We start from the raw sequence: 24501 nt of genomic DNA, 5'->3' as shown, positions 1-24501 counted from the left end.
TTGTCTTTTAAGTGTCAAAAATGTTTCCACCATTTTTCTGATCACTGATAAGACAGTACACATGGTCTTTCACTAGATGGCAATGTTGTGACAAATAATATAATTAAATAACTAAGATTTGGCAGAAAGATCATACCAGAACTTCTTGTAGTCTCCTCCCTAATATTCGACAACTCCTACAAGAGATTTTAGTGGTGGCCTGGACTCCAGCCCAAGTTCTTGTCCTTTTTAGAGTTCCAGAGTCACATGATTTAGCTGAGGGATTGGTCTGTGCTCAGAATGTGTTACAGAACACTTCAGTCACCATTCTTGTACTGTATACACATAGGTGGAAAGTATCAAACTACATCTACTCTTGTTACAGTGGTTGAGTACATGGTTCACAGTAGCAGCACTTTTTGAGCATATTTTCACACTTAGTCCGTTTCAGTGTTCCAAGTGCTCTAGGATTGATGGCTCAGCGAAATTTTGTGTATATGTGGGCAAACAAATGAACTCAGACCTCTCTAAAGTGACCTGTTTGTGGGTCATTTTGTGGTCCACTTGATTTGTGCATTGTGAAAACAAAGTGGTCTCAGTCCACTTCACATTTTGCTTTATAGATAAAGAACTTAAGGGTTACTGTACATATGCAACTCCAGTTAGTCACCTAACAGAAAAATAACTCAAATGGCTTTGTCAGATAAATTAATACAGCCACTGTAGCACTAGCAATTATGCTATAGACCTTAAGTTGTTAGGCAGCAGTAATAATAGTATTGTGTCAGTGACATGAGTATTAGTATATAGTATGTGTGTAATGTATGTAGTGTATGCAGGTACTTTGTCTACCCCAACCACTCACATCAGCCAGTACTACAGTCAGTAGCTCTTTGACCTGAAGTTGATTTTGATGGTTTAGTAACAAAAATGCTTCTGGTGTTTCACTTCAGATCTGTTTTGCCAGCTCTGATTTTCAGCCAAATGACAGCACCATGTAAAGCAACCATTTTGACTTACACTATTCATCCATCTATCTTCTACTGCTTACTCCTTCTTCAGGGTCACAGGGGAACCTGGAGCCAATCCCAGGGAGCATCGGGCACAAGGCGGGGTACACCCTGGACAGGGTGCCAGTCCATCACAGGGCACAATCACATACACACTCACACACCCATTCATATACAGTTCATACAATCAAACCCCGGACCTTGGAGGTGTGAGGCGAACTTTAACAGGGACAGAGTATGGTTCATTTAAACAGTATATGAAAATACCCTAAATCATAGTACTTAGTACTTAGTACTTACTTACATAGTACTACTTTTACTTTGAATGAAAAAAGTGTTAACTTTGCTACATTTTTTAAATGATCACTATTAATGAGTATAATAATAATCGTCATCATTATCATGCATTTGACCCTGGAAGACTGTAAGCAAATTCAGATACAGTATATGTCAATTTTAAATAAATAAACAAAGCCGTTTCCTGCCAAAAAGCATCTGCAGTAGCAATGTCTGAGACAATGGAGACAGATGAACGTCCATGGGCCAATTTATCAGGTTCTTTCAGTTTTAAGGCTTCAAAAACATCTGATACAAATTATGCAAGCCAAAACCTGTGAAGATATCAGCATTTCACAGCTCAACACCCAACCTGCAGAAACATGTACAGGTATGCTATTAGCTAGTTGAGTGAGTTAGACTAGCTAGCTAGACCTTTTGATGTTTTACAGAATTAAAGCTCTTTATTAAACTTAAGATGTCCCATTGATGTTTAGAAGTGATTACTGCTGGCTCAAATTTAGCCTATTACCCAAAAACACTTCAAATTCAACGTAGAAGCAAATACTCACATCTACCTCTGAACCCAGTTGGAGATAGAAAAAAGACACCAGCCGTGAGTGAGAAGAAGCAAGGGTCCAGATTTATTGGTTCCGTTCCACCACACGAGATCCACACCGATGAGAATTCTCAGAAGTGATCTGACACCCTGAGCTTAAGCGCCAGTATTTATACTGTATTTACTCAGTAGATAACCAATATGTTTCAAAAAGACTATGAAATCAATACCAATAGGGTTAAAAAAGAGCTCATCTACATTACTATTATGTTCTTAAAAAGGGCTTTTCAATTTACAAAGACAAAAAAATTTAGAGTGACCTTGGGGGGGGGGTGTTGGGGTAGCTTGACTCAGCTACCCTTATAAATGGCTCCTCATGGTTTTCTCTTAAAATTAAGGCCTTCCTTGCGAGACAAGAATCTTCACCATCTGAATTATGAGTAAGTTACATTTCTCTGTATTTCTGGTTTATAATTTTTTTTCATTTTTGCTCTATATCTCTATTTTATATATAGTTATACTGCTTGAAAACGGTTTACTGTACTTCCTACTTCATAATATCATTATATTACCCTTCTACTGTCCTACATATCCTACTATTCTGTATTTTATAAAGAGTTTTCTATTATTATAAGATATTACCCTTATGATATCTTAATACTCCTTTTTATTATTCTTATAAAGTTATAATGTTATGTGTGTGTGTGTGTGTGTGTATTATGTCTACATGCCCGCCCTTGACTGTGCGAGAGTGTGTGTGTGTGTGTGTGTGTGTGTGTTAGCACTCCTCAGCTCTTATACTTCTTTTTGACTCTTTGACTAATAAACCATAGTGTAGTACTCTTAAAGATCTTTAAAGTGCAAATCCAATTTGTCAATATCCGCCTAATACCGCTTCTGTGTCTTGGTGCCCATCGTCATTCCTTCTTCTCCCCTTTACTGGATCTGGATCTGGACACTCATTATCAGCTTGCACATCTCACTGCTGATATCATGGTGCTACTTAACTTTCTTCACAGCACCCCCTCTGGAAATGGAACTGCGGGGTCCCCCCCCCTCCGATACAGAATCTACCCCGTGAACGTGTGTATTGACGCCTCTACACAGCCAGAACCCCCCTCCAGCTTTCAGTCTGAGGAAGATGTCATCTTCTCTGATCTGGGCCCCGACCATTCTTCCCTCTTCTCACCTGTCAGTCCGCCCCACTCTCAGTGGTCCTCTCACTTCACCTTCGCTGACTATCCCATGTCCCCAGGACGCACCCCATTTTCTCCCCCCCACCGCTCTCCTCAAGATTACGCACCCACCAGTCCTGTGAATTATCAATAAAATTACATACTACTCATACTAAGTCTCCCTCATGTTTATTTCATGTCATTTTTATCCACAACATTACCTGTTGTGTTAAATATATCTTAAGTGCTACAACAGCTTTTAAGATAGCATGTAAGGAGTATCTTAGATAGCTAACTATGCTAGAAACATGTATGATTAAACATGAGCTAGCTAATGAACATAGAAAGCTACTGAAACCCTGGCGACATTTGACATTTGAAGTCCAAAAATCTATTCCTTATATATGGAACATTTTCTGATTAGTCAACTGTAGACAACATATAAAAACAAGGTAGTTGCAAAAATGTACTTACTCAAGTAGTTTTTCACCAGATGACTTATGTACTCATAGTTACTCATAGTAATTTTCTTGATCACTTCTTTTACACAAGTGAATTATTACTATAGTCACAGTTCTTCTACTCTGTCAATGAGTTTTATGCATTTTCCACCACTTTGTACACGTATATCATTTTATTTTAACGGGATAAAATATTCATGGTCAATACATTGTTGTGTTTATTTGCAAAATTTACAGTGGATCACAAAAAATTCTCAGCAAACATTGTACTTGTTAACTGTAATTTTGACAGAAACCATATACTTATACTCTATACACTTTTAGCCCTAAACCATATATATATTTTATTCCACATACTATTATTTTACACATTATACAGCAGTTGGGCTCCAACTAAATTCATATATGTATACTTTTTACAGTTCATTTTCACCTAGGCTCACAAAGAAGCAAAAAGAAGTTCAGGCAGCTCACACAAGTGAAATGAATCCTTTCAGACGAATATCTCGGGATTCCCCTTTGCAGAACGAAACTTGTTCAATTTTCTTTCATCTTTTCCACTATGTCAATATGATTTACATCACATTAAAAGAGTTGGTTAATTAAGGGGACAACTATAAACATACATCCAGAATGTGAATAAAAAATGTACTTTTTTATTTGTTTGTTTGTTGTTGTTGTTTATAACAGACATCAATTTCCCATATGGTCATTATTTATTTCTAAATTAATTTTGGTGTCTTTCATTCTAGACATGTTTATTTGTTTATTAACACATGGATTAACATGATCTGTGTCCATATGTTGATATTACGCTTGCCAAGAATAAGTAATCGAAAGGCTATTCAAATAAATATCTGGGTATGACCTGGCTTTCACAAACTGTCTGAAAGTCACTTGAAATGCTCTGTCTACAAGCAGAGGAACCACCAACCCCCAGGTAGCTTAAGGGAAGTTCTTTTCAAACTCACTGTGCTGGGCTACGTGATGAGCTGGTTCTTGAACAGGTTTGTCTGCATGTAGTCAGGTACAGTGGCTTCTGAGTAAAACATTTCACAGCTCTGAACAAGTGAAACAGAGATAAGACTTCCGTGTTCTTGAGAATCAGGTTTTTGTCTCATAGGTAAAGATGTCTGAAACTGCAACAGTACTTCTCTAATACCAATATAAATCCTTCTTCTCCATCATTGGTACACCTAAAAAAAAACACGAAACAGGACAAATTACAGACATGAAGCGGTCATTTCAATGCTCAATACAAATCCTTTGTTCTGGTGTTCAAGTAAATCTTTATTATATGGTTTAAAAATAGGTGTTAGTACATTTTGCCCTCTCTGGCATTCTTATTCCTTACACTGTTGCTTCTGTCTTGCTCCTAAGGGATCCAAGTCTATATCTGGATTTCTGTAAAGCTCCTTTGTGATCATCTCTGTTGTTAAACATGCTCTACATTAATAATTCAGTTGAATTATTGTCATAAAATGGGTTTATAGCTCAGTTCCATTCAGTCAGTGGATTTGACTATAGGCAATTGTTCTCGCAAAATGATTAATAATGCAAAAATATGCAGATTTAGGCGTATTATCCTACTAAATCTTGAGGGAAAACCGAGTTCCTATATAAAATATTAACATGCATGATTAGAACTAATTAATAAGGACAGTGGAATTTACTATAAGTACTGTCAAAAATCAGGCCTACTGAAGCTGGAAACATTATAACTATGATAAATGTATTTTTACCGTGAATAGTACAAAACCCAAAAACCTATGTATAAATTCCATTACCAGAGTCAAGGCTGTGATCTGGAGTCATCTGATCTCCAAATCCTGGGTGCCGGGTCCAGCCTGGTATGAGCTCCTGTTTGGAGGAGGATACCATAACGGAGCCCAGTTCTGGCCGGTCACTGTGAAGCAGGTTTAATAGGGAATTATACTGATGATCTGCCACCATCAAACCCTCAGCAGACACAGCAGAGGGATACACCATGGGAGGCAACACCAGACTTGTGCCCTGCCGTGGACCACCGTGCCAAGCGCTGGAGCTATCAGGAGTGTTAAGTGGCAGACGGGGGTTTGTCAGCAGCTCTTCATGGCTGCCAAGCTCAATTTGTCCTGAAGAAGCTGTGGGTTCAAAGCACATATGCGATGACATGTCCCAGTTACATGTACTTGGCTGTTCTGCAACACATCCAAAGAGAAATACTTCACTGTATGCATGTCAGTATGTATCCACTATCATCTTGTGTTTATAAGGTATTAAGATATTTAAAGATAAATGTATGTGTTACCAGATTTGACCGATTTGCGGGGTTTCTTGTTTTTAGTGATGTCTCTCTTTGGTTTGTTGATATTTTCTAAGGCACGTGAGAAATGTGCATCCACCATGCTATTAATATCTCCCTGGAAGTAGGTGAGGAGTAGACTTCCTGATTGCTCCTCTGTTTTCCCAACCACTGGACTCCCTGGTTGGTGCGCCATTACTGAGATTAGAGAGATTATAGTGTTTGTTAATTTACCCAGCTGTATGTGACGTCAAAAGTGAAAACTATGAATAAACACGTTTTATGTTTTCAATCTCCTCTGTAAAAAAAAAAAAAAAAAAAAAACAGCAATTTTTTCCTTTACTTCTCTAAATTGGTTGCAACTGTGTAAGAGATGAAATGGACTTGTACTTGAATGAAAACAGGGAAACCACAGTCAAGTCACTGAATATTCAAAGAAATCACATTTTCTACCAGAAATATAACTTCTTCAAGAAAAATCAGCATAAAATCTGCTTTCATGAATTGCTCCAAATAAAACGGTAGATGATCTACTACTCAAAGACGTTTTGTAATATTTGCAATGAGATTTGTAATGATTGCAGTTCCTGTATTTCTTGCGCTGCTTTCGTACTTACCTGCAATAAGAAGTCTGGTATTTCCACACTGAAAAGTAAACGATTAGCCTGCTCAAAATCTGCAGCTGGATTTCATCTAGACATCTAGAATTAACTGGAAGGAAAAACAGAATCCTTTCCTTTGGTTGAACGGATTGTATTTTTCTTTAGCTATTAGACAGGGGCTTCCACTTAAGTGTTAGTGTCTTTATTTAATGATGCCTGATGCAGGTGTGTTCTTCCTGCAGTTCTCCCAGCATGAGCAGAATGTGCCTGAACTGGTCAAACCACACTGACGTTGAAGGGAAAAACGCGCTTCTTAGAAAACCACAGTGACTTCTGCAAGACTACAACTCATCTTGCTCTCGACACTTCATTTTACCTTTCCAGAATTTTTTTCCACCAGTAAAATGGAATCAAGAGTAGATTCGTGTAGTGTTTGCGTTTTTCTCTCTAATGGAGAGATCTGTCATGGTTTTTAACACATTCAGAAGAAAAAAAACGTTGTGTTGCCAGGTTTTGACTACTAGTGAACTAGGATATATTGTTTACTTCAAGTCATATTCCACCCTGACCCCAGGATTATCACATACACACTCTAATAAAAGCCAGTAGCCTAAATCAGTTGTTCTCAAAGTGGGTTACCATGAATCATAGCCAGGGGGTCTGTGAATATTATTTATTTTATTTTTTTAAATTATTTCTAGGGCATGGAAATTACAACGCACCCCTATCAAAGTTATTATATTTATTACTGAGGTCGTATGCTTATTAGCCTACTTGCCTGGTCATTTGAACAGGGTGGAACCCATTGAATGAGTACTTCAATAACACAGAACCAGGTAGGCCCATAAATAATGTCAACTTGGACCAAATGTGTTCTGAGAGTGGGAAGTTCAGGAATAAAAGCTCTGTGGCTTTACTATATAGACTGAATATCACTGTACACATTGAATGACTGGAACTAATATTTGAATAGTTGTATAGGACTAGATCTAGGAAACCTCAGTGTCTTAATGTCGAGATATAGCGAAAATTATCCTGTTTTCTTGAAGAACACAATTGTTTGTTTTATGATCATGACGCAATAATTATGATATTTCCGTTTAATTTACTTTCGTTTTATTTCTTGCTGCACTCAAGTGGCAATATGTCACCAGTAGGGCTACTTAAATACAGAGTACTGTACAGGGAGGTCATATTTGATGAAGAATTGCATGCTAATTCCCAGATGACCAGTTAAAATTCAGGTACATAAAGGCTTGCATAAATATACAAGCCTTTATCGACAACCACACACTGCTCAAGAAGATCTCCTGATTATCAAGTATCAGGCTAATCTAAGCATAAGTTATGTGACTGAATATAACAGGGCTTCGAAACATCAATTTGTTAGTATGACCGTCTAAATAAGCATTTTTGAAGTCTGAACCTGAAAACATGACACGACAATCTAGCCAATTGTTCTTTCTTTCTGATGCAGACCTACCTATAGCTGATCAAATGGTCTGTGGAATCGAATGACAAGATAGAATAGATATAACAGAGCATCCGGATGAAGGACTGCGGATGAGAGTCAATGAAATCCATGGGTATGTGGAAATCTCCATCTTTCAGGTCTCAAATCGTCACCAATCAATAGTTTCTCTTTACCACTCGCATCACAACCAATATGTGTAATACACAAAATAGTAAGTAAGTAAGTACATTTTATTTATAGAGCACTTTTAAACACAGCAAAGCTGACCAAAGTGCTGAACAGAGTAAGACAAAGTTAAATAGAAAACAGAATAAAACCAAATAGAGACAGACAATGGACAACAGTGCAGAAAATTTGATTAAAACACCTGGGAGAAGAGATACGTGTTTAGCCTCTTGTTAAAAATGATAATTGAGGGTACAAGACAGATGTCTAGTGGCAAGTGATTGTGGTTAAGGCTCTGAGTTAGTGATCAGAAGGTCATGGGTTCAAGCCCCAGCAATACCAAGGTGCTGTACCCTTGAGCAAGGCTTGTAACCCTTTCTGCTCCAGGGGTGCTGTATCATGGCTGACCCTGAGCTCTGACCCCAGCTTCCTGATATGCAAAGAAAAGAATTCTGCTGTAATGTATATGTGATTAATGAAGACTTATTATCATTCTAAATGAAAAAGCTGTATCTCCCTTAGTTTTTAAATGGGATCGAGGGACAGACCAAAGAAACCTAGCAAAATGGCAGTTATTTCAAGGAATAACTGCCATTCAGTTTATTTCAAGGTTTCTTAGTTCCAGAATAGCAGATTCTACCTACTTTTTTGGTATCAGAAATAGTTTGAAAAGCACTATAATCAGGAAATTTGGCCCATGTACTTTCTCTCTTGCCTGTTTATCTAGCAGCAACTGCACATCTGCAGTCAGTATAGTCAGTGGGCTTGGTCTTATACCTTTGTGGGCTGAACCATGTGTTTGGTGCTGGTTGACAGTGAAATCGTAAAGAGGGGAGCCAATATTTTCAGACACACTTTTGGCATTTTCAGCGACTCATGCACAGTTAGTGCTGTGTCACACCCTGATCCATTTGTGTGCTCTGGGCTGGCACAGAGGCACCAACATGGCCTGCATTGTATTTAGCATCTCCTCCTATCTGTTGTTGCAGCCTCTGAAATCCAAGTTTGCATTAATAGTGACATACCAGAAGAGGGCGCCTGAAGGCAACTTGCTGACTCAAATGTTTCAATCATGTTTCAGACAGAAGGAGGTGACAGCCTACTGCCTCCTGGTATTCTGTGCTAAAGGGCTTTCCAGGTACTAGAACCAAATGGCACAGATAGTTTTAAATAGGTACGTCTGCTAGGGGAACTGATCTCAACCCTAGTGCTTCTGCATATTTTGCTGTAGCCAGCATATGCCATTTTATCAGATCACAAGTTCAGTGCATTTTCAAATGTGCATAACAGCTCTCTGATCAATCTTGTACATTATGGCATAGCATAGTCTCACTCTCTCTTGGATACATGGTGAACTGTGTTAGGTATTCGATCCGTTGTGTCAGGTGGAACGTTTATAGCTGTGCCCATCTGTGTTCCTGCTGCAACAATGCAGCAAAGACGTTTACTGTTTTTTATTTTTAGAGGGCTCACTGGCTATATCTACTGTTCACTTTGTTCCTTGTTGTTATACTGCAGCATCTGAGGTAGGTGAATAGTTAGTAATAGTGCATTGATTCATGTGTGTCTCCACTGGGGCGTAAAACGGTCAATATATCTGCCCTGTAAATGCAAAAGGTTGAGAAATTTATGATGTTATGAAATTGGTCAATTAGTTATACTCATAGCCCTGTGTCCACAGCACCAATGTTTCTACTATAGACCACATGTTTGTTTTAACAACACAGTCAAATCTGGTCAAACACAGTCAACTGCACCACTGCTTATAACGTGTGGTGTAGTAAAATCCATAAAACCTTGTACATTTTATCTACTGCTTATCTACTGAACAAATAATTATTTGAGGTACACACTGCTTTACATTTTAGTGTAACCACCAGAAGTTGTAGAATATGACAAATTATCAACAACATGTATTTTCTTGACATTTGCACCCTTTCTTATAGGGTATTAATTAGAGATGCACCGATGTATCGGCCGATAAAGGCAATTTGTCACGCTATGGGCCATCGGCCGATAGTTTAAAAACATCCGATGATCAGGGCCGATTATATCCGGTCAATCAAAAGAGGGAAACACATCGATTTCGTGCTGTGTGTAAAGATGATGCGTCTTGTGTTGAATGATGACAAAACTGCAGTTTGTAAATTCTGTAATCTCTGCACTGCTAAAATTTTACACCGGAAGTGAGCAGCAGTGAAGCGGGAGTTTCAGCGTCAAGTCTAATTTTATTTTTTTGCTGCGCTGCTCACGCTGAATTAAAGCACCAGCACACTGTTGAAAGATTTAAATGAAGATGACTTGACAAAAAAGTATATATTGCACAGAAAAATATATATATTTGTAGAGTAGTGTATTTCATATCCAGTTAATGTTAATATATAAAAAGTTGATATTATATATTATCAGTTTGATGTCAGTGATGAAGTGGAAATGCTTTTGTTTGTGGTGAGTGAATGTGAGACTAACAGGAGGTTTTTTACAATTCAGTCGATGTTAATATGAATTAATAACATTCAATACGTTAATAAATCTTATTTTAATCTTCAGAGTTTAGTTCATGTGTTAATGTTAATTTGTGTAATGTGTTGCCAGTTACTGTGAAACAACTTGCTGAAATGGAGAGAATAAAGTTTTTATTTGTATTTCTTTCAGAATTGTGGAGTTAATTATTATTAATTTAAAAGACAGAACAATCGGTATCGGCCGATATCACTCTGAATAATCGGTTATCGGTATCGGCTGAGAAATTTCATTATCGGTGCATCTCTAGTATATATACACATACTCTAGTATTAATACATGGGAGGCATTTCACAAATAAGTGCAAATAAGACTGCATGTTAAAAGTGCTGGCGAAGATATTGAATTAATAATTAGCAGAAAATTGTACAGAATGAATCACTTGTGAGCTCACTGTCCTCATTTTAGTTAAGTAGACATGTTGGGTCCTATTCGTACCGTGCAACTCCCATTCAGTGAATGCTGCTGTCTTTCATCTTTAATTTTCATCTTTCTGGCTGCTCCTGGAAATCTTCTGTTCACTTGTGGTTTCAGATGGGGTGTGAGCTAGTTTTACACTCTTAGCTCTACCACCCAGCATCACTGAACCACTCCAGTCTGAGGTTAAAAGGTAAAACAAACAAAAAAAAGGGTTTTTCATTTTAATTAGCATGCAACAAACTCCAGGTGTGAAAAATAGTAAAAAAAAAAAAAAGTACAGCTCGCTTAAATTCCAACCTGAGTAGCCACTGAGTTTAAATCTTCCACAACAGAGGTGAATTCTCCATTGCTTACGTACATTCTCTTTCATGAGGCAGTGGAACAGAAATATAAAAAAGCCTGAAACAAATACAAAAATGTCAGGTAGGTCAGTGGGATTGTGATTAAGTGAAAGTCTATCCTGATACGAAAGTCTGCACCGGTGCACAGATGACAGGATTTTTATTAATGTGTTAGTTATAATATTAAGCAAAAGCATACATGTCAAGTCTCATGGTTTTACACAGTTGACTTAATTAAGAATTTGGCCACAAAGCACTAAAGATGTGAGAAATCATACGAAGACAGAACTTTGGAAACTTAGACAAATGAAAAACAAAGTCTTTTTCTTGTGCATCTCATGAAGTACTTCTAATGAAAATGATTGTTTTACTACGGTACACCATCCTTGTTTTTTGTGACTCCTTCTGCTTTCTTACCTTGAAGAGTATTGAGGAGTGAGAAGAGGTAGAGGAAAGGGACTCGCATCGGGCCCCAGGTGAAGAAGGCCAGCATCCAGGTGAGACCCAGCAGAAAGGTGAGGCTGGCCACTACACGCATTTCATGCAGCATTCTGCTGCACCGGCCTTCTTTACTGAGCTGCATGCCTCGTATCTGCACCAGTACCACACCCAACACACTGATGTTGCAGATCAGGATCAGCACCACGAAAGCCACCACCGTCACATAGAATGCCATGTCATTCTGTAACCAGCAGCTGCAAAACATAACAGGAAGATGTATAGAGGTGTTTTATAGAGGCAGGTCTGAGTCAGAATTTCCATGTATATTGATTATTAACACACTTACAAAGATGAGAAATCTTCAGCTGGTGTTTGGGAATGAGTTCTACCGTAGCAGTTTTTATCCACAGCAAGCACTACACTGACAATTATCAGAGGTAAACCTGGAAAGAAGCATTCAAATATTAACAGCACCCAGATATAATCATTTTGTAACCTATCCATTTAGCTTTTAAGCAACACTGACTACGTTTACATGGACAGCAGTAATCTAATTGTTGACCATATTCTGAATAAGATAATATTCTGATTAAGGTGTTTACATGAGTCGCTTTTAGAATACTCCTTTCATGTTCCTGTTTTACATGTTATAGAACGTAGATTGATCTAACGGCACACGTCATTACGTCCCCACGCCACGCCGTCTGACGTTCCCTCCAGAATTTCACGTATCGACATACAGTTCGTCTTCGTTATGGTACCGTATACAGTTTTAGGTGTTTCAATTTTAATTTTATGAAAGCTTCAGGTGCAGTTAATTATTTGTTTATAGCATTAAACATGCAAATAGACGACTGCTTGAAGCCATGGGCTGCATCCGAAACTGTGTACTTACCTGCTATATAGTAGCTGAGATACATGTATCTCACCTTCTATACAGTAGGTAAGTACATGGTTTCTGACTCAGCCGTGCTCTCTTGTTTGCCGTCAAACTATTTGAGCACTGCCGTGTGTATGTGTGTGTGTGTGTGTGTGTGTGTGATGCGGTGAAAACTCCCACACGACGTTAATAGTGTGATTAAGGTGTGTACATGTCTGTAATGCACTTCAATAATGTGACTAAAACAGGAATACTCCACATGTCTTAATTCAATTTGTGTTTACTCCGAGTATGATTTCAGTCGGATTAAGGTGATCAATAATCACTGTTTACATGGTAGATACTTAGTCAGAGTATCGTCTTAATCGGGTTAATATCGGAATATTGTTGTCCATGAAAACGTCTAGTGCCAGAGTTAAGCTGCTTTGTGTCAGCTCTGCCATCACACAAAACCTAGTGGGTCCAATGACATGTGGAAAAGTCAGCCCTGTTCTTCAGTATTATATTCAGTATTGAGGCTTAATAATTATTTGAATCAGAGATTTTAGAGCACTAACAACACAAAACACAGGCTGTGTACTTGGCTATGTTTGCAAGAACCGCTGCATATTTTGTGACATGTCTCAAATACATATAATGTGATTCTAACCTCCACTAAATTCGACTTTGCTTTCATTCGATTCATTTGATAAGGAAACCATACAAGTATATCCTTAAAAAGTCTCACCCCATCCAAGAGTGCAAAATTTAAGGATGTAGGAGGAAACATAGACATTAAAGACTTTCACAAAAGCCAGGTACATGTTGATCGCCTCTAATCCCATCCAAGTAAATGTGGCCAGGAAGAAGTAGTGAAGAATGGCAGCCGTAGCAATACAGAGGCCATAGTTGTTAAATGAAGCAAGCCAAGAATTAATCAGAAAGAGCATGTTGAGACCCAGCAAGGCCCCTGCGAGGTTGATAAGAATCTTAGATGGGTAATCCCGCCGCAGCTTTCTGTAGAATGACAGGAAAGAGAATTATGGAGCTAGAAGTCTATCACTTGATACTAATAATTCAGCAAAGGCTGTGTTAACTCACTCAAAGGCCATATAAGTCAACAAGGTGATGCCTAGAAAGAGGGAGGACAAGCCACAGCCCAGGTATGTAATAATTGTGAGAATCATATCATCTTTGGGGTTTATTGGTGTTTTGGATATATCCTGGAAGACAAGACAGAATAAGAGGCGGGGGTTTTATGGATTTTAAGCAGTTATTCAGTATATTCAATATACTGTATATTACAATATGCACAACGTCTGCTTACCAGCAGCACTCCAAAATGTGTGAGGTGAAAACAGAGGCAAGATGTATGACTGGCGTTGCTATATTTAACCTGGCATCCATTACCATCCCAACCACCTTTTCCGTCTGTCACACAGACAAATACATCATGAAATAAACTGCAGCTTCCCACTGATCCTATGGATAGATAGATCTCATGAATAGATAGAACATTATAAAATGAAACTCACCATTCCTCTCTAAGTTCCAGTAGACACACTGGACCGTGTCATGGTCCTATAAGAAAGGAAGTGTAGATTTGTGACTAAAACCAATTTAAGGACACCACTGGGGAAATATCACATATGACAACTGCAGGAAAAGATCAATGGCACATTACACTTTCAATGAGAGATTAAATGTTGTTACAGACCTCTTTGTGCTGAAGATGAAGGAGAGTGATTACAACTGGGTCCCTCAGGTCAATCACACTAGCATTGGTCACACTGGCAGAAACCACGTAGGAATTCAGCACCAGGCTACTATTATGGTCCTACAGATAGGATTTCAAGGGTGATTCCATATATTTCCTTCCTTTTAAAAAGGTTCTTGTCACTAGGGTCATGCCCTCAAGGGTACATTGTTCATTTAGTATGTAGCTTGTATCTTTAGTATGTAGTACATTTCACCTGTCAGTGTGAATCTGAATCAATGAAACTACTTTTGAAACATTTAAAAGTACATTGTTAGAACTTTAGGACTATTGCTTATACCTTATATGTTTTAAAGGTGTCTCATTGACAAGCAATGTTATAGTTTTTTTGTTGTTGTTGTTATTGTTGTTGTTTTGTTAAAGAATGTAATATAACACATTTCAAGAACATAAATTAATGAGAATAAGAAAGCAAGGACGAACTTGATATTGATATGTGCAAATTGTGGAGGTGGCTGTTACCTGGAATAGAGTTTCTATGCCATAGAAATGAAACTGAACACGACTTCTTTTGCTCTGGGGGAAGAAGGTCTCCAGGGCAACCGGTAAGGATATGGATACCACAGTTCCACTGTCAGACTGCTCAGCAAAGGTCTGGTTAATAAATATCTGCAATGGAGAGGAGAAAATATCTATTCCAGACCATCTTTTCCACTGCTGTTGTTAAATACAAGCGCAGTATTTATTCAAAAGGTTATATAAGGGACTCACCTCAGGAGGAAGGCCTGCCTGAAACGAGGACACTCCAAATGTGAGTCCTTGGAAAAGCAATGGATCTAGATTGATGAGCTGCAATGCCAATGAAGGAACTGTGGTGTTGTGATAGTCTCCAGAGAAATCCATCCTATTTCCTACTTGGTTAGTAATAGAGAGAATTCTGAACCACAGAGAAAAAGAGGACAGAGAAAACAGGACATGTAACATCTAAAGGATTCCGAAACTGTTTACATGTTTGGTTTACTTGGTGTACCCGTGACACTATCCAAATCATTGAACTCATGCTTCATGATGTTCACATGTCACCAGTAAGATTAGGAAGATGCAGCCTCTTCAAAACTTTCAACTAATTTAAAAGCAATTATAAGAGATTACAGATAACTCTATACTTACTTATTCGTGGCTTCAGCAAGAAAAGATGTGAAAACAAAGAGATCTGAAACCACGCTTATAATGTCGTTTGCCAACTGAGTGGTCATGATACAGACACGTGCGACATCAGACAATTTCTGCAACAGAGTGTTCAGCTGAGATGTATTCAAGTCTGTCTGGTTCTGCAGCAAATTCTCAATCATGTCCACAATATCAGCCGAATTGCCTGGAGTAGATGAAATATAGAAGTTTTTCCAGATCAGTTGAGGCAGATGTCCTGAATTTATATATTTCTATAAAGTTGTCCGTTGTTAAAAGCGCTATACAAATAAAACTGAATTGAATTGAGTTGTATAGACTGAAGATGTCTAGCTTAAGAATGAAGAAAGGCTAGATACAGTGCTCTTCAGAATTATTGGCAAAAAATGATTGTATACATTAACCATTACATACAATATTTTACTCTTTCTACTCAAATAGTCTGTGAAACTATTTATCCTTGTTCTCACAACAAATGATTCTCATTACAGCCACTTTTTGGAAAATACCCATCAAGATATATTTGCTAAAGGCATTTGCTAAATCCCTTAAGGAATTGTCAACTTAATAAAACAAATCAAATAAAATGCATAATTTGCTCTCATTCTCCATGAACATCGTTGTTGCCTTTAACCATGCCCTGTTTCAATTGGGTATACATTTATACTGGATATAAATTTAAATTTATCCATTGAGTACTAATATATACTGATCGGAAGGGCATGAGTTCAAACCCCAGCACCGCCAAGCTGCCACTGCTGGGCCCTTGAGCAAGGCCCTTAACCCTCAACTGCTCAGATGTATAAATGAGATAAATGTAAGTCACTCTGGATGAGGGTGTCTGCCAAACAGCATAAAATGTCAAACATAAAAATAAATTTGCAGACATGTAAAATGCCTTTGCGATGCACAACCGTGTTAAAAACCGAAAAACTTTCAAGAAACAGATGATTGTTGTCCTGCACAAATCTGCTCATGCATATAAAATATATAGCCTATAAGCATTTAAGAACAATTAGGGCCGAAAGAGACTGAAGATCACAGGTAGTTGATTTTGTGGTTGTCAAGTTTCAAAATCAACTGGTAACAAAACCTTTCTTAGCAACAGACTGTTACAAGAGAGACGTCTTTCTTTTGTGAGCATCTCACAAAATGCAGTGCCCAAACGTAATTTCAGATGAGACAAAGAACGAAATTTTTGGTCATGCACACTATTAGCATGTTTGGCAACAAATGGTTAATGCATACAAGGAAAAGCACTGTCGGTGCTGTTATTCTAACTATGTTCATGAAGAGCACCAGTAATTTTGGCATATAATCATAGCTTTGTAAATTTAATAATTATGATGCAATTATATACTACTAACATAATATTTCTAATACTATATAATTAAATAACTACGTAAGACACCAGATTATAATTTATTGATGAATTTATGGAATTATAAAACTGGAGAGGCAACAATCTAGATAACAGATATTTTAAATAAAACAAAATAAATAATTAGAATAAATTAACCTATATAATGCACTTACTTGCTGTAACTGTGACACTTTCTAAATCACTGATGTCTGTCAAAACTTTCTCACACTTGGAAAAGTCTGGTGGATCCCAAATTGCTTCTTCAGTGCTGTCATCTAGTTTACTGTGGGGGAAAATTATTTACTTACGTGTTCAGAGAACATGAACTTGAGGGAAGTCAGAGAACTACAGTAATCACAACAGCCCAAAAGCAAATATACCCAAAGCTAACATTGCCATCATCATATATTAAACACAGGCTCCATAAAATAAATTAGCTGTACCTTAGTTATTAAATTTTCATTGTTATCTTCATCTGTCCAAGGATTAATATTTGAATGCATTATCTTCAAAAGCTCATTTCTACTTTGAGGCATATTGCTTCTCATAAGCTTGTTAAAAAAAAACAAAAAAACCCCAGCAATCAATCCAACAAGCATAAGCTTGTGCATTGTATATAGATTGTGTCCTGTGACGCAAATACTTGTGGAAGCAGAATTAACTGTGAAGCTTTTAACACGCTGTGGAAAATCCACTGTGTTATAAAAGTTATATTCCTGCTATCATTAACTAGGAATTTCTAATAACAACTAGTAAAATAATCCTTTGTGTAATATTACATAATGTCACGTTATAGTTGATATTTTTTATATGCATAATAATATACAGTACACTATTTAATAATTATAATATCACGCAGTTTGCTTCATTTGGCAATCAAACACAAGCGATGGAGTTCATTTAAGCATAAAGCTGAAGTCAGTCAAACAATAAATATAATTAATCTTTTAATCTGAAGAAGATGAACTTGGAATAGAGGACCAATTATTTCAGTGCAGGTAGAATTCTAACCAGTAGTGCGACATATGGAGTTAAGATGTAAACTGCTTACCAAAGTCTTACAGCATCATGACGTCCCTTCTCACACTTCATCAAACATTTGTCCTGAGCTGGTGTGGAGGGCCATATATACTGGCCATAAACTGTTAGCGTGGTATCCTCTGGACAAAACCCAGGCTCTGGAAGGAAGGCAGGAAGGAAGGAAGGAAGGAAGGAAGGAAGGAAAAAAGAAAGAGAGAGAGAGAGAGAGAGAGAGAGGGTACATTAAAACAAATATGCAAATAATTTACCAATGTTTTTTCAATCATGTTAAAATCTGGGCTTCATCACTCAAATTAATTTTCACGTCAAAGTCAAATTCTGCCATAAATGTTCCATAAACTAGGGCTATTCAGTTTTATTTCATTAACATAAATTATTGTCTATTATATTGACTAAAACCAATAACATACTCTCTGAAAGCAGAATAAGACTCTTCTAGGAAAGGAAGGGTTAAGAGAAACTATTCTAAGTAACTGTACGGACTATTAGGTGAGGGGGCACGGTGGCTTAGTCACTGATACGTTTGCCTCGCTTGCCTCCAGGGTTGGGGGTTCGAATCCTGCCTCTGCCGTGTGTGCGCAGAGCTTGCATGTTCTCCCTGTGCTTCGGGGGTTTCCTCTGGGTACTCTGATTTCCTCCCCTAGTACAAAGACATGCGTTGTAGGCTGATTGGCACCACTAAGTTGTCCCTAGTCTGTGAATGAGTGTGTGTAATTGTGCACTACGATGGGTTGGCACCCCGTCTAGGTGTCCCCCGCCTTGTACCCCGACCCCCGAGTCCCTCTAGGCTCCCGCATGACCCTGGTAGGATACACGGTACAGAATATGGCTTGACTGATTTCACCTCCCAAAGCCTCAGAAACACTTTGCTTGCAGAGCTGATAAAGGACATTTGTCTGAAACATACTGTTTCTCTGGAATCCCTGTGTGCTATACTTAACTTCTACTACATCCACTCTCTGTAATGAAGATACAGTACACTGCAGTTGGCTAGTTCAGTGTTATTTTTGGAGGTTCACGTGGGCCGAATGAAACAAGGCAGTGTGCCGTGTTTGACCCATAGGCCTTGTGTTTGACACCTGTACTCTAGATGTACAGTATATATTCTTATATGCACATAGAGTGTAGAGTATTTGTTTGCATTTTAGTGTGTGTGTATGTAGTGCGTAAGTCATACCTATGTGTAAGATGCTGATCTCATCATTTGAGACATTAATTGTGATGGAACTATTGGTAAATCCTTTTGTTATGAGGTCAAAAATTATTTTCCTAGTTTCAGTAACATTCACTGAAGGTGGAGCCTTGACCTGGAAGGTGCAGCTATACCTATATACAACAAGCAACACACATAAACATTTCAGGTCATTGACAATTGAACACAGTGATCTACACAATAGTGCAGCTCATTAGGTACGATATCAAAATCAGGTACCTGAAGACTGGCAATGATTTACTCATGCCATAATTTCTGTGGCATCAAAATCACCATGGTAGGAAAGAAGGAAGGAATTAAAGAACACACACCCACACACATATGGGGGTGGGGTGGTGTTACAACATCAATACAGTCATTATAATGAGTTAAAATTATTTATGCAGCCAAATATACAGAAAAGACCATCATTTACATATCACCTACTTAGGAATACTGATTAGCTTGAAATTTAGAACTTCTATTCTGTGGCTTCCTCCTAATGTTTGCTGAAGCTAAGGACAAAAAAGAAAGAGTTTCATTTAGAAGAGATTTCCATTTAATATGATTATTATTTATGGGTGGGGAGGGGGGTGTTGGGAGATGGGGGTATTCCTGCTCACCCAGAGTAGAATGGCCTCAGCTATGTCCTCCACAGAGCCGTTCATAGTAAGGTTCATATGAACTCTATAAAAAGTGCTTATAATACCTGGTGAATAATAATAATAATAATAATAATAATAATAATAATAATAAAAAAACTTGATTATTTTCCAGGTTATTAGTTATTAGGTTAAAATGTAAAACTCAATGGTGACACTTTAGACTGAGGTTCCCGTGACTAACATTATTTGGATAAAGAAAAACCATAAGCTTTTGGCATAAATAAACCAATAACACATCCTGCATATATAATGAGTATTTGAGTCATTACTGAATTTATGTTGTTTATTTGTTTCATTATTTAATAAAGACATCAAGCATCAGTGTTAATTACATTGTTAACATTATATTGTGTTAATACTGTCATGTCACTCAAAAACACCCATGATCCTCAGCCAATTAATGAACTACAGACCAAGCAACCCAATTCATCACATGATCGGTATCCTCTCTCAGAGTACTTATGGGAATTTCAGCTCTTTTCCCTGAGGTAGATCATTTGGTTCAGCTCACCAACATGAGATAACTCTTTTGGCTCCCCATTGACCATTTAATCTTGTTTGATATATCTAACGGTTCCATGCTTAACTATAGCTGAATTGGTTTCATTAAATAACAAAAACAACGAGAAAAAAAAAACCATTACTGTGCAATGCAATTTATGAACTCTATTTAATGACTGTAAAATCAACAAAGCACTACAGATATGCATTACCGAATACAGTAAGCATGGCCTCATTGACGTTTCTGTTCCTGATGTGCTTCATTTGAAAAAAAAAAAATCGATTTATCTAACAAAGTAAACAAGCATCAGTGTAACTGCTGTCAAACTTCCTCATACACACAGCTGAAAGTCAAACACGTCACACCATTCACACCAACGAAAAGCTCAGATTTTAAAAAGAGCTTTCTATGGACGCACTGAATTTACATTATACTACATGAGTAACAATATGTTTTTTTCAGCGTTCACCTAGAAGAGCTGATTTGAGAACACACATCACATAGTCCTCTTCAGTGCAAAGTCCCTCCTAGTACCAATCCCCAGTCTTCTATTCTGATTGATTGTCTGGTTTTGACTCTTGATTCTGCATTGTTCACGAGTTCGTCCTAACTTACTGTATTCTGTTTGCTGATAGGCTGACTCTACCTGCTTTTTACTCTAAGTTTGCTTCAGTCTTTTGGATTGTGTGCTTTGATTTATTAAATAAACCTGTGCAGGTTTCCTAGTTTGTTACTTTTTTTTAATGCTGTAAATAATATTAATTAGGAATGCTTAATGTAATCATGATATTCATTGTTATTGTCTTTGTATTGTCTTGCACTGTTATACATGTCTTTCTTGCCATTTGCACAGCTTGGGAATTCGCAATTACGAATTTCACTTCAAGAATTATACAGTGCAAAGCTGTTTGCATGTGGAAAATAAAGACTTGAACTTGAACTAAAGCATTATCAATCCATTTGGAGCTCCAAAGGAAATTTGTAACCTTAGTATTATAAGGTTTTATCTACCATTCAATCTTAACCTTATAATACTAAGGTCATGAATGATCAGATTGTGTATATTCTGCTCCTAGTGTCTATAGTTATGTTAACTTGATCCCTAAGGGGCCATCTAACAAATCTAACATCTATCAATCAATCTTAATTGTCTTGGATACAACAGCATATAGCATTTTTCAGCACTTTTGTATAATTATTTGCTATAAGGAAAATTGGATGGGCATTAAAAGGGGTTACACTAACTTGTTTCTGTAGAGTTCATGGAGTCATCAAAAATGGTCACTGAAACAGGATGAGCAAGAAGTGATATTCATGCAAGCACAAAAAACTCTTCTCTATTGTGTAGATGAGAAACAGATTGATACACACTCATATTCACACACTTACCTTGTGGAAAGATGCCTAAAGAGGCCAGATCTGTCTGTAAGATGATGCGATCACTGTGGTTGTATGTGGGTATTAACAGTGTCCATAGCAGAGCCTGAGTCTCATCTACAGCAGCTGCAGGACTCACTGTCACATACACCAAGCTGCTGAACCTTAACGATTAACAGAGAAAAAAAACATATGAGGAATGATAAAATACAATATGTTACTGATTAAGCTGTGCATATGTGTATTAACAGATGTATTCACTTTACCATTCTGTTTTAGGTAACACATTTCTTCCCTCCTGCACAGGTGTACAATGTTTCATTAACAGAGTATATGCTTAACATCTCAAATCTTTGTAATAGTATGTACCATTATCTGTCCATTAGTTTGACCTTACCTTAATTTCAATGTCGTTCTGTTCGGTGAGTTGACTGTATTTTTCATGTGTTTGATTTTAAACAGAAAGGATTTCAGAGTCAGGTAGATATAAGCAATACATGCTTGCATTATAGATTTGTTAGCTAAAGCATGACAAATCAATTCAGCTGTGTGCATGTGAATCATAACATTCGGAATAAATGAAAACAAAGTATTGATAAATCAGCTTTAGGTCAAAACAGATGACCTTAAAGTGCAACACAATTCCACATGTATATCCTAAACATAAAAAGAATACCTTAGAGTAAAACATAACATAACGAATCATAGAAAATTCGCCTGAAATTACCTGAGATGTGATATGAACACATAATTCAGAGAAATGTTCAGAGGGAAAATGCTCTTCAGCTGAATTATGGCAAAAGGAAAAAGACAGGTTTCATGAAATTCATTCAGTATGTTTTAGGGTTTAATATGCTGCTATGGGATGAAATTTATGTTGATCTTTTTTCTTTTTTTTTTGGTTCTTACCCACTGCTCTGTGATTCCCTTGATCTCACTGACATTTAGATTATAATTAATCTTTTGTGTAATGGATATCTTCATATTTATCCTATACTTTGGACATTCTGAAATGAGAGAAAGATGTATAACTTTATAACCAAACACAGATGCCACACCTTTAATAAATATTCACAAGTTTACTATCACTAAATATATATCCACTGTGATATTGCAGTGTTATGATCTTCTACAGGGTTTTTCTAAACCTGAATTAATTGCACTGCACTCTTACTTTTCTAAAAGATTTGTAAAGCAATAGTTATGAAGTCCTTGCCATGCACTGAATCAAGTGTAGGAAAATCACAAAAGTGTGTAAAGCAGAACCTCTGGTGTAAATATCTGTAGGTTTATCTTACCACACTTCAGCTTGTGGTCAGTTGTGGGTGGACAGCTGTGATACTCCCAGTTATTCATGGACCAGGTTGCAACGTTTCCACTAATACACTTCAAATCAATAAGTTGTTGGGGAGTCAGCACAATTCCCCACATTCGGAACAGCGTCATTTCCCCAATGAAATTTGTTCCTGTCTCAAAATCCATAACTCCACCAATAATTCTGTGAGATACCCCCAAAGTCAGAGTACCATTCGGAGCCAGGCTACTGGGCATTAAGTAATCTACCTTGGAATTTAAGTAAACTGTGCCATTAATAATCATCTGGAATTCTCGATTGCGATTTGACCATGTCAGGCAAACCGTGTGCCAGCTCTGAAATGGCAGGTCTTTTGCAATTATCCATTCCTCGCCAAAAAGCCAGGCCGTCAAATTGCCCCTTATTCCAGCCAAGCCAAGCTCAATTTTGTGTCCTCCCGGCTTATTGTACACAAAAGCAGTCCAGCTTGCAGTGCGAATCCATGCCCTGAGGTCAACACACACACTCAGTTCCTCTAAAGATGGCATAGAAAAGGTTTTGCTCAGCTGCCAGTGGCATGACCCGAAACCTTGGAAGTCCACCTTCTTTCCCCAGAGGCTGGGATTGGCAGAAACTGAAAAATCGATACATTTGCAATTTGTGGGCCATTAGGATTTGCTTGAGATTCAAGAAATGTTATGGTACGGTATGGTAATGAAAAGCTTTTTAATAAGGAATGTAAAATTAGACAAAGATTAACTTTAGTTTCATAAATAATGCTGTTATTGACCAACATCTCAATAAAAAAGCCAGCAAAAGGTCTTTAAATATATATATATATATATATATATATATATATATATATATATATATATATATATATATATATATAAAATTTAAACACCTCTCAGTGTATTTTTGAGGAACACGTAACTGAAAGATTGTATAGAGACTGTGCTACAATTAATTGTTGAACAACTTTACCTGAACACAAGACATAGCTCCCAATACATGTCAATACACAAGCAATAAAAGGCAGGCATTTCTTCCTTTTGCCCATGATTGTAGTCTTATGAAACAGGATATTTCTTCCTACACATGTTGAACAAACAGATATATACAGTAACAATATATTTTTTTTACTTCACACACTTCTTAATCTAATACTTTTTACATAATTGGATCATATTATTACTTACTGGATTATGGCATCTCTGTATGACATGGAAAATGTCAAAATGTAACAATAAACCATCCAATGCAAGGTAGAGATCCTTGTACATTTAAGTCAGACCATGTGTTCTGAGCTCTGGCATGAAACCAACGTAAGTTATTGTGCTGGACCTTTACAGCCACTCCTGCTCTCTTCAGCAGTTAATCATTAAACACAGAGAAAGCAATAAACCTAATAATGTGTATCAATAAATTGATATAAGCTGCCATAAAAAATCTGTAAAAGTTGCAGCTACAAGTACACTGTTAAGTTACAGTAGATATGACAGTAACCTAAGCCATGTGTTTTGTGAAATGATGGAAGATGATTATGAAGCAAAATTCAAATGCTTACAGAAAGAATGCTTACACTTAAGTCTT

At 37.3% G+C, this 24501-nt stretch overlaps 2 protein-coding genes across 3 annotated transcripts; both read right to left on the bottom strand.

Moving 5' to 3' along the window:
- Positions 1-3660: 3660 nt before the first annotated feature.
- On the bottom strand, positions 3661-6595 carry vgll1 (vestigial like family member 1). Of its 2 annotated transcripts, none has more exons than XM_017473328.3 (4): positions 6362-6595; positions 5751-5942; positions 5248-5583; positions 3661-4656 (listed from the first exon to the last, which is right to left on the bottom strand). In XM_017473328.3, the coding sequence occupies exons 2-4, from the start codon at positions 5938-5940 to the stop codon at positions 4616-4618; spliced, it is 567 nt and encodes a 188-aa protein (XP_017328817.1). In that variant the 5' UTR covers positions 5941-5942; positions 6362-6595; the 3' UTR covers positions 3661-4615. The 2 variants fall into 2 exon arrangements, with proteins under 2 accessions (XP_017328817.1, XP_017328816.1); XM_017473327.3 differs by having other exon boundaries at positions 5248-5640; positions 6362-6591.
- Positions 6596-10986: 4391 nt separating this feature from the next.
- Positions 10987-24216, bottom strand: adgrg4a (adhesion G protein-coupled receptor G4a). The gene is made up of 26 exons (XM_053682361.1): positions 24108-24216; positions 23893-24000; positions 22913-23542; positions 22524-22621; positions 22342-22400; positions 22012-22045; positions 21881-21912; positions 21627-21778; positions 21483-21521; positions 19694-19779; positions 19518-19585; positions 19056-19204; positions 17889-18015; positions 17011-17120; positions 15457-15661; positions 15058-15223; positions 14809-14955; positions 14287-14406; positions 14105-14150; positions 13897-14000; positions 13671-13792; positions 13318-13586; positions 12057-12153; positions 11687-11964; positions 11226-11327; positions 10987-11105 (listed from the first exon to the last, which is right to left on the bottom strand). Exons 2-26 carry the CDS (start codon positions 23966-23968, stop codon positions 10987-10989), a joined length of 3435 nt encoding a protein of 1144 aa, XP_053538336.1. The 5' UTR covers positions 23969-24000; positions 24108-24216.
- Positions 24217-24501: the final 285 nt, after the last annotated feature.

This window comes from Ictalurus punctatus, chromosome 8 (genome assembly GCF_001660625.3).
Source record: "Ictalurus punctatus breed USDA103 chromosome 8, Coco_2.0, whole genome shotgun sequence".
Taxonomy (NCBI): Eukaryota; Metazoa; Chordata; class Actinopteri; order Siluriformes; family Ictaluridae; genus Ictalurus; species Ictalurus punctatus.
This window is presented reverse-complemented; position numbering and strand designations above follow the sequence as displayed.